Here is a 17,619-nt window from a genome sequence, read left to right on the forward strand (position 1 = left end):
TCAATAACATGTATATCAAATATACGTGATTTTTCTTTGGCCGCCTTCTTATCAGCCAGATACTTGGGGCAGTTGCGCTTCCAGTGACCCATACCCTTGCAATAGTAGCACTCTGTTTCAGGCTTAGGTCCAGCTTTGGGTTTCTTCGTCGGATTGGCAACAGGCTTGCCGCTCTTCTTTGAATTACCCTTCTTGCCTTTGCCGTTTCTCTTGAAACTAGTGGTCTTATTCACCATCAACACTTGATGCTCTTTACGGAGTTCAGACTCTGCGACTTTCAGCATCGCAAACAACTCGTCGGGTGACTTGTTCATCCCTTGCATGTTGTAGTTCAACACAAAGCCCTTATAGCTTGGCGGCAGTGATTGAAGAATTCTATCAGTGATAGCCTCTTGCGGGAGTTCAATCCCCAGCTCAGCTAGACGGTTTGAGTACCCAGACATTTTGAGCACATGTTCACTGACAGACGAATTCTCCTCCATCTTGCAAGCATAGAATTTATCGGAGGTCTCATACCTCTCGATCCGGGCGTTCTTCTGAAAGATAAACTTCAACTCCTAGAACATCTCATATGCTCCATGACGCTCAAAGCGATGTTGAAGTCCTGGTTCTAAGCCATACAAGACTGCACATTGAACTACTGAGTAGTCCTCCTTACGTGTTAACCAAGCGTTCTTAGCATCCTGGTCAGCCGTAGCGGGTGGTTCATCTCCTAGCGCACCATTAAGGACATAATCCTTCTTCCCAGCTTGTAGGATCAACTTATGATTACGAGCCCAGTTTACAAAGTTGCTTCCATCATCTTTCAACTTAGCTTTCTCTAGGAACGTATTAAAATTCAGGGTGACTGTCGCGTGAGCCATGATCTACAACACAAATATATTCAAAGTGGACTTAGACTATGTTCAAGATAATTAGAATTTAACTTAATCAAATTACTTGCTAAACTCCCACTCAAAAAGTACATCTCTCTAGTCATTTGAGTGGTTCATGACCCACTTACACTAGCTCAAGTCCGATCATCACTTGAGTTGAGTATAGTTTCAGTGGTAAGCATCCCTATGCTAATCATATCAACTATATGATTCATGATCGACCTTTCGGTCTCATGTGTTCCGAGGCCATGTCTGCACATGCTAGGCTCGTCAAGTTTAACCTGAGTGTTCCGCGTGTGCAACTGTTTTGCACCCGTTGTATGTGAACGTTTAGTCTATCACACCCGATCATCACGTGGTGTCTCGAAATGACGAACTGTAGCAACGGTGCACAGTCGAGGAGAACACAATTTCGTCTTGAAAGTTTAGTGAGAGATCACCTCATAATGCTACCGTCGTTCTAAGCAAAATAAGGTGCATAAAAGGATTAACATCACATGCAATTCATAAGTGACATGATATGGCCATCATCACGTGCTCCTTGATCTCCATCACCAAAGCACCGGCACGATCTTCTTGTCACCCGCGCCACACCATGATATCCATCAACGTGTCGCCATCGGGGTTGTCGTGCTACTCATGCTATTACTACTAAAGCTACATCCTAGCAAAATAGTAAACGCATCTGCAAGCACAAACGTTAGTTTAAAGACAACCCTATGGCTCGTGCCGGTTGCCGTACCATCGACGTGCAAGTCGATATTATCTATTACAACATGATCATCTCATACATCCAATATATCACATCACATCGTTGGCCATATCACATCACAAGCATACCCTGCAAAAACAAGTTAGACGTCCTCTAATTTTGTTGTTGCATGTTTTACGTGGTGACCATGGGTATCTAGTAGGATCGCATCTTACTTACGCAAACACCACAACGGAGATATATGAATTGCTATTTAACCTTATACAAGGACCTCCTCGGCTAATCCGATTCAACTAAAGTTGGAGAAACCGACACTTTCCAGTCATCTTTGAGCAATGGGGTTACTCGTAGCGATGAAACCAGTCTCTCGTAAGCGTACGAGTAATGTCGGTCCAAGCCGCTTCAATCCAACAATACCGCGGAATCAAGAAAAGACTAAGGAGGGCAGCAAAACGCACATCACCGCCCACAAAAACTTTTATGTTCTTCTCGAGAAGAACTCTACGCATGAACCTAGCTCATGATGCCACTATTGGGGAACGTCGCATGGGAAACAAAAATTTTCCTACGCGCACGAAGACCTATCATGGTGATGTCCATCTACGAGAGGGGATTTCCGATCTACGTACCCTTGTAGATCGCACAGCCGAAGCGTTATTGAACGCGGTTGATGTAGTGGAACGTCCTCACGTCCCTCGATCCGCCCCGCGAACCGTCCCACGAACCGTCCCGCGATCCATCCCACGATCTAGTGCCGAACGGACGGCACCTCCGCGTTCAGCACACGTACAGCTCGACGATGATCTAGGCCTTCTTGATCAAGCAAGAGAGACGGAGAGGTAGATGAGTTCTCCGGCAGCATGACGGCGCTCCGGAGGTTGGTGGTGATCTGATCTCGGCAGGGCTCCGCCCGACCTCCGCAGAAACGCGATCTAGAGGTAAAACCGTGGAGGTCTGTGGTCGGGCTGCCTTTGAAAAGTTGTCTCAAATCAGCCCTAATTGCTCCATATATATAGGAGGAGGGAGGGGAGGCTTGCCTTGCGGCTCAAGGAGCCCCAAGGGCTGCGCACCAAGGGGAGGAGGAGTCCTCCTCCAATCCTAGTCCAACTAGGATTGGAAGGTGGAGTCCTTCTCTCCGTTCCCACCCCTTTTTTTTTCATTTCTCTTTGATTTTCTATCCTTGGCGCATAGGGCCCTCTTGAGCTGTCCCACCAGCCCACCAAGGGCTGGTGCGCCACCCCAAGGCCTATGGGCTTCCCCGGGGTGGGTTGCCCCCCGGTGAACACCCGGAACCCATTCGCCATTCCCGGTACATTCCCGGTAACTCCGAAAACCTTCCGGTAATCAAATGAGATCATCCTATATATCAATCTTCGTTTCCGGACCATTCCGGAAACCCTCGTGATGTCCATGATCTCATCCGGGACTCGGAACAACATTCGGTAACTAACCATATAACTCAAATACGCATAAAACAACGTCAATCCTTAAGTGTCCAGACCCTGCGGGTTCGAGAACTATGTAGAAATGACCCGAGTGACTCCTCGGTCAATATCCAATAGCGGGACCTGGATGCCCATATTGGATCCCACATATTCTATGAAGATCTTATCGTTTGAACCTCAGTGCCAAGGATTCATATAATCTCGTATGTCATTCCCTTTGTCCTTCGGTATGTTACTTGCCCGAGATTCGATTGTCAGTATCCGCATACCTATTTCAATCTCGTTTACCGGCAAGTCTCTTTACTCGTTCCGTAATACAAGATCCCGCAACATACACTAAATCACATTGCTTGCAAGGCTTGTGTGTGATGTTGTATTACCGAGTGGGCCCCGAGATACCTCTCCGTCACAGGGAGTGACAAATCCCAGTCTCGATCTATACTAACGCAACAAACACCTTCGGAGATACCTGTAGAGCATCTTTATAGTCACCCAGTTACGTTGCGACGTTTGATACACACAAAGCATTCCTCCGGTGTCAGTGAGTTATATGATCTCATGGTCATAGGAACAAATACTTGACACGCAGAAAACTGTAGCAACAAAATGACACGATCAACATGCTACGTCTATTAGTTTGGGTCTAGTCCATCACGTGATTCTCCTAATGATGTGATCCAGTTATCAAACAACAACATCTTGTATATAATCAGAAGACCCTGACTATCTTTGATCAACTGGCTAGCCAACTAGAAGCTTGCTAGGGACAGTGTTTTGTCTATGCATCCACACATGTATTTAAGTCTTCATTCAATATAATTATAGCATGGATAATAAACGATTATCTTGATACAGGAATTATAATAATACTATATTTATTATTGCCTCTAGGGCATAATTCCAACAAGTTGTTCAGCTTAAGATTGCAGTTACTTTGTGACGTCGTCGTCTTAGTTTTCACCGCTCCTTCATCAAAGACATCCTCTAATCTTATAGCCGGTCCATCAACCTCATGGTGAGGGTCTGATGGAGCAACGTCAATGTTGGCCTCCTCCCTCAACACATACAACTCGATCCTCTGCTCATTGGTATGTTCTGATATCATTTTGTTCACATGAATGTCATTATCAATGCGAACTAGATAGCCTTTTCCGCACGGGTATTTCTTCTTGTAGTACAAGAAATCATATGCCGGCGAGTAGCCAACTTCTTCAATCAATAGGACTAACTCATAAAAGGAGATATTATCTTTATCGATGAATAGTTCAAAAACTTGATGTTGTTGATTCTCATCTTGATAGGACAGGCAAATTTTCCAGCTTTGCACAGACATCTACAATGACATGGATGTAAGAAGTATTAGCAAAAAACCAATCAGATACTATCAGTAGCATAATTACTCCATATACTATCAGTAGTGTATCTCTCATTATAGGCTAAAATAATCAGATAGTACTGTAATTAGTACTATCAGTACTGTACTCTGATTATAGGCTATCTGATTCAGAGCCTATCAGTACTCTGATTATAGGCTAAACTAATCAAATAGTACTTTGATTATAAACTAATCAGATAGTAATCTGATTCAGAGCCTATGAGTATTGTATCTCTCATTATGGGCTGAAATCATTAATAATATATCTCATAGTACTCTGATTCAGAGCCTATCAGTACTCTGATTTCAGTCCATAATCAGATTTTTTATAACTCTGAATCTCTCATTATAGGCTAAACTTATTAGAGTACTATCAGTATTGTACAAGATATATTATTAATTTCAGACTATAAGATGTGTATAAGTATTCCATATATCAGTACTAATCAGGAAACAGGGGATTAAAGACTGAAACGTCTTATTGTAAAGCGGGAAAAACTGCAGCCAACGTCACACATATCTTTCGGATATGCAGAGATCATGGTAGTGTTTGGCCGTGCACAACAATTCAGACTAGGAATCATACGTGTATCAGTTTAGCATAATGACTAGTGATTTCAGCCCATCCTCCATTCTTATCCTAGATTCAACATTGGCTGATGTACTACATAATACGCACAAACACCTACTACCAAATTCAGAAAGGAAGACAGACACAGGGAGGAGAAAGAGAATTAGTCAGGATTCATAGCAGGGAGATGGGAGTAGATCGATACCAGCCGCGGGGATTTTTGGATGTAGCTGCCGGAGTTGAAGATCGAGGATGTCGTCGCTCCAAAGATGCAAACCACACCGAGGCAGATCTGGGCAGCGCCGGTTCAATCAGGTGTTGATGGGCGAGCAGGCGGATCGGTCAGCGCTGAAGGGCGGCGTTGGACGAGAATGTTGTGGGCGTCCGATGGGCGGCGAGGTGGCCGCTGAAGGGCGCCAACGCAGGCCGCCGAGGTGGGCTATGGAGGCCGGCGAGGTTGATGCAATAGAAAATTATGTAGAGATCCGATTGATTTAGCCTGTTGTTAGTTAGCTGGAGGGAAAACTAAGCGGGAATAATTGGGGAGTTTTCGCGAAGGGAAAAAATGAATACCTACATTTTATCCAATGCGTTCTGAAGGGAACTTTTTGCGAGAAGTCCCCAAAGTGTTTGACTTTTTTTAATTTGTTTAAAAATCAAATGTAGAAAAAATTATATTTAAAACGATTATATTGTCACGTGTGCTAAGTAACGATTATATTCCCGCTTAGTTTCCGTTTGGTGGGAGCTCGTGCCCGTTTCCGCGAACTAGGTGTCGTCTTACAACTCGGTCTTAGTGTTCTCACTTCAAAGATAGACGAGGATGTCACCGTGTCAGCTAGAATAATAGATACCTATGATCTCGAGAGCTTGTTAAACACTTCGAACCACCCACGTATTAAACCATGGATCAGTCGATTTGATGTTCGTCACATCGATCCGCTTGATGTGCTCCATCACCACTGTTATCCACGCGATAGATGACTTATATATATCGATCATTTTTTGTTAATAAGAAGGGATATATTAGAGGTCAGTCGACTGAAAGTTGTTTTTGGGTCAGTCGATTTTGTTTTTGAGCCATTGATGCAAAATTAACGGTAGATGACCTTGTTCAACCTCATATCTTCCCTGTTCAACTTCTTTCACAAACTGCCTCATGTACCACTTACGAAAATCACTCTTGAAGATATCCCTCGATATGTCGATAAATCGGCCGATTTATCGCTTACCCTTGTTCGACCGATAAGATAAATAATATGATAAATTGGTTGATATGCCGATAAATCGTCCGATTTAATTTGCCAATAAATCGATCGGTTTACCCCTTATCATGCATCGACCGATAAGTTCCTGATAAACGATATCCCCAACATTGAAGGAAATGCCACCCTCTGTTGCCAGCGAGCCCGCACCCCCCTACCCAACCTGTCAAGTTTCGGTCTCATCTTCGTTGGTAGCCACCGTTACGACTCGTTCCTGGCAGAGGTCTTGTCGGTGTCCCCAACACTCGCTACCATTCGCCATGGCACTATCGTCAATTGCCTTGGTGCTCTATTATAAGTCGTTTTTCCTTCCCATCAAAATTGACTAACTAAAATTCAATTTCCATGCAACTTGTTCTAATGAATGTAATGCTTTTTTGCTTTAAATTTAATAAAGTTACTTGCTTGTAGTGTACTATAATATGACATAACCTTCCTTTCAGACCTTCCCTCGTACCCACGATGCCCAGCCGACGCTAGGGTTCTTCTGCCTCCTGTCGGCATCTTCGTTCGTCCATGCCCATGTGTCTACAAGTTCGATCCTTTCAATCTACGGTTCTTTTCAACGATGACGGTTTTTATTCTGTTGCTCTTTTTTTATAAGATCTTAGTGCGACGATTTCTCGACTGTCTAAGAATCTAGATATATTTTTTATTATTTTTGATACTCGTTGTACTGTCACGATTGATGATGAATATATCGAAATATTTTCCGCAAAAAAAAATGACATGGGCTACTCTATACATCCATGTATTTGTGGTGTGTACGTACATATGCTTATTATATACCAGAGTACCCTGTTTATTTTTTTTTGCTTTATACTCCGTATTATATATCCATGTACTTTGTGTTGTGTACGTCGATGCAAAAATAAAAAGGACTTGTGTTGTGTACGTAGGTAAGCTTTGTTTTCTGGACTCTTAGAGCAAGTCTAGTGGAGCCCTCAAACCCTCAAACCCTTAAAAATAACCGCTTTTTTACAGTTTTCATCGAAAAAAGGCGTAGACTAGAACCCTTAAACCCTTAAACCCTCAAACGCTATCGCAGCCTGTAGAAGTGAGGGTTGGGGGGAGAAACTCCCCCCAACCTGCACTCCTCTTCCTCTCCAGCGCGGGAGGGAAGTTTCAGCTCCCTCCCCATGATCCGTCGCTGCCGCCGCTCCGCTCCGGCCGCCCCGGCCGCCCATCCGCCGCCCCGCCCCGGCCGCCCTCCGCCGCCGCCGCCCTGCCCCGGCCGTCCCTCCGCCGCCCCGCCCCGGCCGTCCCTCCGCCGCCCCGCCCCGGCTGCCCCGTCCGCAGCGCCGCCCCCGCCGCCCCTCCGCAGCCCCGGCCGCCCTCCGCAGAGCCGCCCCGTCCCCGCCGGCCCTCCACAGCCCCGGCCTCCCCTCCGCCGCCGCCGGCCGGCCCTCCGCAGCGCTGCCCCGTCCCGGCCGCCCCTCCCAGCGCCGCCGCCCCGACCGGCCCTCCGCAGCACCGAAGATTGAGGTTTACATTTTTTCTTTTTTGCTTCATTTTTACATTTTTGCTTCATTCGCACTCACAGTTGTTGCCACTCACATTGTAGATGGAGGTGAACAACGACGACATGGACTCGTTGTCCGATGCGTCGGATCGGTCGTCATCCGATGATTCGGACATTGACGAGTTGTTGCAAGACGACGACGTTGATATGATGAGCCTCCTCGTCGACGTGCAAGCGTTTGAAGACCGCGTGAAGCTTATGGATCAAAGGAGAGGGTCGACGATGGGGCGACTCACCATCTACCGGAACCGTGCTCTCGGATACGAGCATTTGATGCAAGACTACTTCGCGAAGGTACCTAGATACCCTCCTCGTCTCTTTCGCAGAAGGTACCGAATGCGTCGTAGTTTGTTTGTGAAGATTGTCAACGATTGTGAGGCTGCCTCCTATTACTTTAAACGTCGTAGATCCGCCGCCGGTATCATGGGGTTTAGTGCATATCAAAAGATATCGGCGGCAATGCGGGTATTCGCTTATGGCATACCCGCGGATTATACCGACGAGTATCTTCGCATTGGGGAAGATACAACCACGGAGTCCGTCCGTAGGTTTGCCAAGTTGGTCATCCGGTTGTATGGTGAGAAGTATCTTCGGGCACCAAACGAGGAAGATACAAAGAGATTAATGGAAATGAATGAAAAAAGGGGATGGCCGGGGATGCTTGGTAGTCTTGATTGCATGCATTGGAGGTGGAAAAATTGCCCAAAGGTTTGCCATAGTTCGGGGTCGAGCTCGGTTTTGGGACAAAAATACCTTGGTGAACATCATGAAATGTTGTGTGATTCTACACAACATGATCCTAGAGGATGAGAGAGGGTTAAACCTCCCTTGTTTCTATGACAATGTTGGTACCCGTGTGCAACCGGAAAGAAACCCTTCTCGCATACACGCCTTTCTTCAAGCACATCGTGAGATTGAGGATGCAACCACTCATAGTCGTCTCCGGGATGATCTAGTAGAGCACCACTGGCAGTTGGATGGGCGGCGTATTGGCCCATGATGTATCTTTGTTTTACTTTTCTATGTCCTATTTAATTCGAACAATTGTTGTAATTTGCTCAAACATTGTTTTATGTTGTAATTTTCTCAAACATTGTTGTAATAATTTGAATGATTATTGTTTTATTCGGTGCTGTAATAATAACTAGAATGATTATTGTTTTATGTCAAATGTGATTAAATTTGTGATATGTCATATGATGAAATGTGATGAAATATGTGATATATGAAATGACAGTTTTAAGGTTTGGGGTTGGGGCAAAGACTAGAACCCTCAAACCCAACCCTTATAACGGAATATTCCGTTATAAGGGTTGGGTTTGAGGGTTCTAGTCTTTGCCCCTGTTTTCCAACCCTTAAAAGTGTCAAAAATGGGCAATTCTCACCCCTTAAAACTGATTTTACATTTAAGGGTTTGAGTGTTCTTACTAGAAATGCTTTTATCTCGTAGATGAATATATCGATTCCTTTCTCATCTCTTACCTCGGTCCTCTGTTCTGCCGCCGTTGACCAGAGCGTTGGCCGCTGACTGCGCCGCCGCGAGGCCGTGCCGCGGCCGCTCGATTCCACTCCCAGCTTTGCATCCTCTCGATTCCATACCTCCACCGGCCACTCTAGACCACAACCCACGACGCCTCCTCTCGGCGCTCAAATCCACACCTTCACCGGCGGCAAGATCTCCCGCTCGAGTCCACAGACGGGAGAAGGAGACGGCGGGAGCGCAGGACATCGCCGGGCGCCCAATTACCTTGGACGCTGCTTCTCCACAATCTGTGGGCGGCGCGCTGCTTCTCCACATCGTCGTCAGACCGAACCGGTTCAGGTTTGAGGGCTTGAGCTTCAGAACTCGCTGTTGTGCTTCTCCTGCAATATATTTTCGCGCTGGTTCGGTTTTCCACTCGATCAATCCATCAATTGATCGGGTCTAAGATCCGGATGTCCTCATGCTGACTTTCCCTGCAGGTCATAGTGAATTATTCACGATACTCCTAAGAGGCTGAAGCAGTCGGTGTTTGAGGTGAGCTGATTGATTAAAACATAGTATTTGTACATATATTTTTGTTTAATATCTGCTTGTTAATTCACATCATACAATTAAATTAGTGATTGCCATAAGATTGTAGATTGAGATATACAAAGACAGACTATCTACTGAGTGCCATGAGATTTATTAAATTATTCGGTGTTTGAGATATACAAAGACAGACTGTAACTGGTGATTGCAATAAGATTTATTAAATTAGTTGTTTCCGTTTTTGTTTAGTATCTGCTTGTTAATTCGCATCATACAATGATAAGATATACAATGACATTTGCTACTTTAACGCAGCTAGTCAGATGGATCTAACAAATATTAAAAAGTTACTGTGTTCTCCTAGACCAAGTGCACACTACTTGGCTGGCATAGAAGGTTTTCTTGATTTTGCATACACTGGAAAAAGTACAGATGCCAAGATCCGTTGTCCATGCATCAAATGTGTCAATAAGTTCTTGTTGAAGCGAAACACTGTATATGATCATTTGGTGTGTAATGGAATGCTACTTGGGTACATAGTTTGGGGTTGTCATGGTGAAACTGCAGGATACATCTCCTCTAGCAAACGAAAAAGGTCAAAACAGGGAGGCATAAACTCTAATATGTGCCAACTAGTCCATGATGTTTTCGGGAACATAGATAATGGGTCTCAACTGAATGACTGTGATGACCCAAGCCCTCTAGAACATGGACCGGATCCTGAAACCCAAGCTTTTTATGACTTGTTGAGAGATGCGGATGTACCTTTGTGGAATGGGTGTGAACTATCAAAACTTTCTTTCCTTGTGCTTCTGTTCAACATAAAATCCACTAACAAGTGGAGCAATAAATCTATAAATGATTTGCTAGCAGTTCTGCAGCAAGCAATTCCAAATGTCAATAATTTACCTGGAACTTTTGCCGAGGCTAAGAAGATCATTGGAAAGCTTGGGCTTAGTTATGAGAGAATTCATGTTTGTGAAAAAGATTGTCAGCTTTTTTGGAAAGAGAAGGCTCCGGATGACTTTTGCTCAGTATGTGGAGCATCAAGGTGGAAAAACAAACCTGATAAAACCATGCTAACTAGCAAGGAAAGGAAAAAAGCAATCCCAAAGAAGGTGCTACGGTACTTCCCTATTAAGTCAAGGCTCAAGACGCTTTTTATGCACAAGGAAACTGCTATAGCATTAAGATGGCATGATGAGGAACGCATAAAAGATGGTGCATTGCGACATTTAGCTGATTCAGCGGCATGGAAGGAGATTGACTCCAAGTATAAGCACATCAGATCAGATTCTCGAAACATTAGATTCACAATCACAGCTGATGGATTCAATCCGTTTGGTAAGCTGAGTTCTAAACATAGTTGCTGGCCTGTTGTCCTAGTACCTAATAACCTTCCACCATGGATGTGCACAAAGGCCTCTTCTCTTATGCTTACTCTGCTTATTCCTGGTCCAACTAATCCTGGAAAGAATTTTCATGTATTCATGCAACCAGTATATGAAGAACTAATGGAGTTGTTTACGGTAGGAACTCGTACTTATGATGCATCTCGAGGTGAGATGTTTCAACTTTATGCTGTTGTGTTGTCTATTGTGAGTGAATACCCCGGGCTAGCTCTCTTTGCAGGATATAGCGTAAATGGTGAGTTTGGTTGTTTTCCATGCCGTGATGAAACATGTTCTAAACTCTTGAAATATGGGCAGAAGTATTGTTTCATGGGGCATCGTCGATTTCTGCCCCTAGATCACAAATTTTGTTTTGATGCTAGATCATTTGATGGGTTTCAAGAACATAGAGCAGCACCTACTCCTTATGCAGAAACTAGAGTTGAAGATCAAATAAAATCAATTTCAGATTTTGAGAAGTCCAAAACCTGGAAGTGTGTCAGTGGCCTATTCAATTTGCCCTATTGGGACTTCAATTTACTTCGTCACAATCTTGATATCATGCATATTGAGAAGAACGTATGTGAGAACATATATGGAACACTTCTAGGGATAGAAGGTAAGACCAAAGATAATTTAAAGGCACGACAAGACCTAGAACATATGAACATTAAACGAGAGTTGCATCCACAAAAAAAACCTAATGATAAGTATTATCTCCCACCTGCCTCCTTTAACCTATCTAAAGAAGGGAAGCAACAATTTTGTAAAGTCCTTCATGGTGCAAGGGGTCCGAATGGGTTTTCAGGAAACATCTCGAGATGTGCAAATGTTGTTCAAGGTAGAATCTCAGGCCTTAAAAGTCACGATTGTCATATACTGATGCAACATTTTCTGCCACTTGCTATCCGAGCTCTACTCCCAGATTATGTCACGTTTGTGTTGTTTGACCTGTGTGGGTATTTTAGAGAAGTGAGTGCAAAAGTCCTATACATCAGCGAGCTTGAGAAGTTGGAGGAGCGAATCATAATGATATTATGTCATATGGAGATGATATTCCCGCCAGGTTTTTTCACTGTCATGGTGCATTTGGTTATGCATCTAGCAACACAGGCAAAAGTAGGTGGCCCAGTATGCTACCGTTCGATGTGGTTTGTGGAAAGGTATGCTAGCTTCTTATATAAATATGGGGATGCATTACATATCGTTGTAGGAAAGGATTATTCAATAATTTTCTTATTTCTTCTCTTTGTGTTTATGTAGGTATATAGGTAAGTTGAAGTCGAATGTTCGTAACAAAGCTCATCCTGAAGGATCTATCGTCGAAGCATTTTTTGCAGATGAGTGCATGACATTTTGTTCAAGATATATTATCGGTTATGAGACCAAGCATAACTTGGCTTCGAGGAACGAAGATGACGAGGAGTTGGTTGGGAATCATGATATTGCACATGGATCAAGATTATTTCCTCATTCTGGCAATCCACTTGGAAGGCCTAGGAATTATGTTCTGAGCGGTGTGGCTAAAGTACAGGCACATAGATATGTCTTGTTCAATTGCTCCGATGTGAACTCATACCTTAGGTAATATCTTATGCTTCTAAATTGTCTTAGTTACCCTTTCCCCTACTTTACCTCTATTTGTTAACTACTTTGCAGAGCTCATGCTGATGAGATAACTAATGGACGCAATTTAAACCTTGATGTTGTTGAGAGGATTCAAAAAGATAAGTTCCACGAATGGTTCCAAGCTCATGTAAGTGCCATATTCTGCATATACTATACACGCATCACTACATTTAGTTTTAATCAAATTCTAAGTATTCAGATAAATAAATTGGAGAAGGGAAATGGCGTCCATAGTATTGAAAAGGATATTAGATTGTTGGCCCGGGGCCCAGTTAATGCAGCCAAAAGATATTGCGCTTTCAACTCCCGAGGCTACCATTTTAGGCCTAAATGCTTGGATAAAGAGACACAAAATAGTGGAGTCATGGTAACTGCAAAAACATCTCGTTATGATTCAACACGCGATGCTAATGCAGTTTTACAGGATGTGACGTACTATGGGAGGGTAATTGATATTGTCGAGCTAAACTACTCTGGACAGTTTTCAGTGGTGTTGTTTAGATGTGAATGGGTTAATGTGTTCTCAGAAAAAGGAATGAAAAAAGACAAGTACGGTTACACACTTGTCAATTTCTCACATAAAATACACAAATGAGAAAAGATTGAGCATGAGCCTTTTATTTTCCCTAACCAGGCGAATCAAGTGTTCTATGTGAAAGACGAATTGAATCTAGGTTGGTTTGTGGTAATGAAGTTGCCAAAGCCTAGAGATGTATATGACTTAGGTAACTTGGAATGGGAAGAGGAGACAGAAAACCAGCCATTTCATGTTTCACAGCTTGGAGAGATTTTGAAAAGAAAGAACAATGACCAACACTGGGTTAGAACAGACGTTGAGGGGACAATAGTGGATTCTACTAGTGCTTCGAGCACCGAAGAATAGTTGAGGTTAGTAGCAACAAGGTATGCACTATGTTCAGGTAATATAGTTATGCTTTCCGAATATGCTCTTGTATTTTTTGTCATAAAGATGACGTGTATATTATTTTCTTCTAGAAATGTCCTTGTATGAAAGTAATAGTATGATTGTTTGAACTTCTGATCAACCCATTCATAAATTAATGAATTATGTTAATGTTTCTAAATATGTTACCTCTAATAAAATGTATTGTTCAGTCTTGATGTTCTTCAATTATGTTTTGTGCATTCTTTATTTAATTTTGGATTGACGCTTTCATGTCAGATATGAAATTTTAGCGATAAAAGTAGCAGAAAGTGTTTTTTATTTTCTTGTTCATGTTTTTGCTGCATGCTACAGGTTTCGACTACATGCTGCATGGATGCATGGAGGGGTGGTGGCATGTGTGCTTTGTGTTGGTACAAAACTGCTTGGTGGCTTCGTGCAGAGTAGCTAACAAACTTGCTTGACGATATACTAATGTGTGAGACTATGTGTTGGTTAAAACTTAGTGTACTCTTATATTTATGCTTGATAATTTGGTTCGCTATGACATCACGTGCTTATCTGGAACTTCATTTTGTACTTTGATCAACAACAGTTCATAATTAAGATAACGCAACTTGTTTGGAAATTTATTTTGTACTTTAGTTCATAGTTCTATATTGGTATACTCTTGTAGTGTTCAAAAATCATGTTCTGTGATCACAGGTTGCTATTTTTGTTAAAGTATGAATCTGTCCTGAAGCAGTTTGAATGTTTTAGTTTCTCTACATATAGTTCTCTTATTTTAGTTTCTCTACATATAGTTCTCTTGATGATTTGATTAGATGGTTAAAAGTTTGCACTCTCATGTGCCAAGATAAAAGTTCAACGTGGAATGAAGTCTCATTTACTAAGTTGAAAGTTCAAAGTTCTTCCAACGACACTCACCTTTCTCATATTTTTTTCCTTGTTTTACCCATGATTGTGGATTAAGGTGGTCCAACTAATAAAAAAAGTCACAGATATAACATGTCAACGTACAATATCTTTTATCAAAAAAACTTCCTAATTACAAGACATCACATACTTTTATGTTTTATAAGAGAATAAACGGATCAATAAAATCGTCAAAGCATATTAATATTAATTAAGTCCAGAATTACTTCAAAGAAGCTAGCACATCTTTTAATTTTAGCAAATTATGAAAGCACAAAAAAATATTTTTTTAGAATATCCAAATGAGTTGCACGTCTTTTATATTAAGATGAGAATGTTTTTTTACAAGATTACAAACACATTATCTCTCTCTCCCTCCCTCCCTCTCTCTCAGCTAGTCTTAGAAAAAAGGGTCATATGTATGCATATACATGGAAATAATCTCATTTTAGTAGAATTATGTACATGAAAAAACATTTTTTTATTTAAGTCGTGCCTTCTATGGGATTTCGTATCTAGGCTACGCCAATGTTTTTATCCTAATATATTCGGTCCGTAAGCAAACACATGTCCCCTAAACTTTTGTGTAGCTAACATGTGAATGATGCAAGCCCGTAACTATTAACCCAAAGGTCGTGTACTACGATGGAATCGTCCTGAGAATTGATCGCATGTATGTTGCAACAAGTATTTTCATGACAAGAAAGAAAAACTCTATTCAATATTAACTACGTTGGTAACATTTACCTAGATAGCTCACATGTGTTACAAACTTGTAACACAACATCACATCTCATATATGTGTTACATTTTTGTAACACTCTCTCAAGAGATATAAATAATGTGTTACAACATCATAACACATTCGACGCATGAGGAATATGTGTTACAACTTTGTAACACTTCCCATAGAATGTGTTACAACTTAGTTGTGGACACAAGTGTTGTGTTACATCGCTTTTACGCAGTAACATATTTTTTCTTGTGTTACTGGGATGTGTTACCAAAGCTAATTCCTGTAGTAGTGAGCAAAGTAGAAATAGCAGAGTAGCATGATAGCAACAGTAGTAATGGTAATCAGTAGCAGCAAAGTGACAGCAGTAGCGACAAAGTAACAACAGTAGCAGCAGAGTAACAGTAGCAGAAGTGACAACAGTAGCAGCAAAGTAACGTAGCAAGGACCAGTAGGAAAAACTCGTAGGCATTGGATCGGTGATGGATGATTATGCCGGATGCTATTCATCATGCAACAGTTATAACACGGATAGACAAGTAACTAGCTCCAGTTCGTCAATCTAATGTAGGCATGTATTCCGTATGTAGTCATACGTGCTTAGGGAAAAGAACTTGCATGACATCTATTGTCCATCCCTCCCGTGGCAGCGGGGTCCTAATGGAAACTACGGGATATTAAGGTTCTCCTTTTAATAAAGAACCGGACCAACGCATTAACACTTGGTGAATACATGAACTCCTCATACTATGGTCATCTCCGGGAGTGGTTCCGGCTATTGTCACTCCGGGGTTGCCGGGTCATAACACATAGTAGGTGACTACAACTTGCAAGATAGGATCAAGAACACACATATATTGACGACAAAATAATAGGTTCAGATCTGAAATCATGGCACTCGGGCCCTACTGACAAGCATTAAGCATGGCAATGTAGTAGCAACATCAATCTCAGAACATAGTGGATACTAGGGATCAATCCGCGTCAAAACTAACTCGATTACATGATAGATCTCATCCAACCCATCATCGTCCAGCAAGCCTATGATGAGATTACTCACGAATGGTGAAGAGCATCATGGAATTGGCGATGAAGGAAGGTTGGTGATGACATTGGTGACGATCTCCCCTCTTCGGAGCCCAGAACGAACTCCATATCTGCCCTCCAGAGGCAGAACAGAAGGTGGCGGCGCCTCCGTATTGTAAAATGCGATGAACTATTCTCCTTGATTTTTTTTCCGGACGAAAGAGGCTAAATAGAGCTGGATTTGGAGGCGGTGGAGCGTTGTGGGCCCCACAAGCCTGCCAGGCGCGACCAGGGGGGCCCGCGCCTGGTGGTCTTGTGGGATCACAACTCCACTTCCTCCGCTGATTCTTGCGCCAGTATTTTTCATAAATTCCACAAAAATTCTCCGTAAATTTTTAGGTCATTCCGAGAACTTTTATTTCTGCGCAAAAATAACACCATGGCTATTCTGCTGAAAACAACGTTAGTCCAGGTTAGTTCCATTCAAATCATGCAAATTAGAGTCCAAAACAAGGGCAAAAGAGTTCGAAAAAGTAGATACGACGGAGACGTATCAACTCACCCAAGCTTAAAGCCTTGCTTGTCCTCAAGCAATTCAGTTGACAAACTCAAAGAGACAAAATAAAAACTTTTATGAACTCTGTTTGATCTTGTTGTTGTAATTATGTCTAACTCATAACCATAATTTCAGCAAGATCACAAGCAAACCACATAAGCAAATGACATCTAGATCTCACGGTGAACTCATATCAATGGCATAATCAACTAGCGAGCAAATAATAATAAGTCTCAAACGTCAACACTTCAATCAAAACAACATGAAGCAGTACAAACAGATGGTATCTCACTAGCTCTTTCTGAGACCGCAAAACATAAATGCAGAGCACCTTCAAAGACCAACGGCTGACTAAACATTGTAATTCATGGCAAAGAAGATCCAGTCACAGTCATACTCAATCACAGTTAAAAGCAAAGCATAAAAATGACATAGGTGCTCTCTAATTGGTGCTTTTATACGAGGAGGATGACTCAAGAGGAACATAAATAGACAGGCCCTTCGCAGAGGGAAGCACTGATTTGCAGAGGTGCGAGAGCTCAAGCTTTGAAAACAGAGATAATAATTTTGGGTGGCATGCTTTGATTGTCAACGCAATTACCAAGAGTTCTCAGCATCTTCCACGCTACACATGCTATAGGCGGTTCCCAAATAGAAAAGTAAAGTTTTGACTCCCCCACCACCAA

General features: G+C 42.5%; 2 protein-coding genes across 7 annotated transcripts; one reads left to right on the forward strand and one right to left on the reverse strand.

Annotated features, from left to right (window-relative positions):
* Positions 1-3,911: 3,911 nt before the first annotated feature.
* LOC123433473 lies at positions 3,912-9,563 on the reverse strand. The gene is made up of 2 exons (XM_045115456.1): positions 9,248-9,563; positions 3,912-4,365 (listed from the first exon to the last, which is right to left on the reverse strand). Exons 1-2 carry the CDS (start codon positions 9,561-9,563, stop codon positions 4,322-4,324), a joined length of 360 nt encoding a protein of 119 aa, XP_044971391.1. The 3' UTR covers positions 3,912-4,321.
* LOC123433432 lies at positions 9,258-14,331 on the forward strand. Of its 6 annotated transcripts, none has more exons than XR_006624925.1 (7): positions 9,495-9,587; positions 9,728-9,782; positions 10,095-12,333; positions 12,434-12,754; positions 12,830-12,926; positions 12,999-13,719; positions 14,058-14,331. XR_006624925.1 is itself a non-coding variant. In XM_045115455.1 (6 exons), exons 3-6 carry the CDS (start codon positions 10,103-10,105, stop codon positions 14,148-14,150), a joined length of 2,742 nt encoding a protein of 913 aa, XP_044971390.1. In that variant the 5' UTR covers positions 9,258-9,587; positions 9,728-9,782; positions 10,095-10,102; the 3' UTR covers positions 14,151-14,331. The 6 variants fall into 6 exon arrangements, 1 of the variants encoding a protein (XP_044971390.1); XR_006624919.1 differs by having other exon boundaries at positions 12,999-13,702; XR_006624921.1 differs by having other exon boundaries at positions 12,999-13,687.
* Positions 14,332-17,619: the final 3,288 nt, after the last annotated feature.

Source organism: Hordeum vulgare, chromosome 1H (assembly GCF_904849725.1).
Source record: "Hordeum vulgare subsp. vulgare chromosome 1H, MorexV3_pseudomolecules_assembly, whole genome shotgun sequence".
NCBI lineage: Eukaryota > Viridiplantae > Streptophyta > Magnoliopsida > Poales > Poaceae > Hordeum > Hordeum vulgare.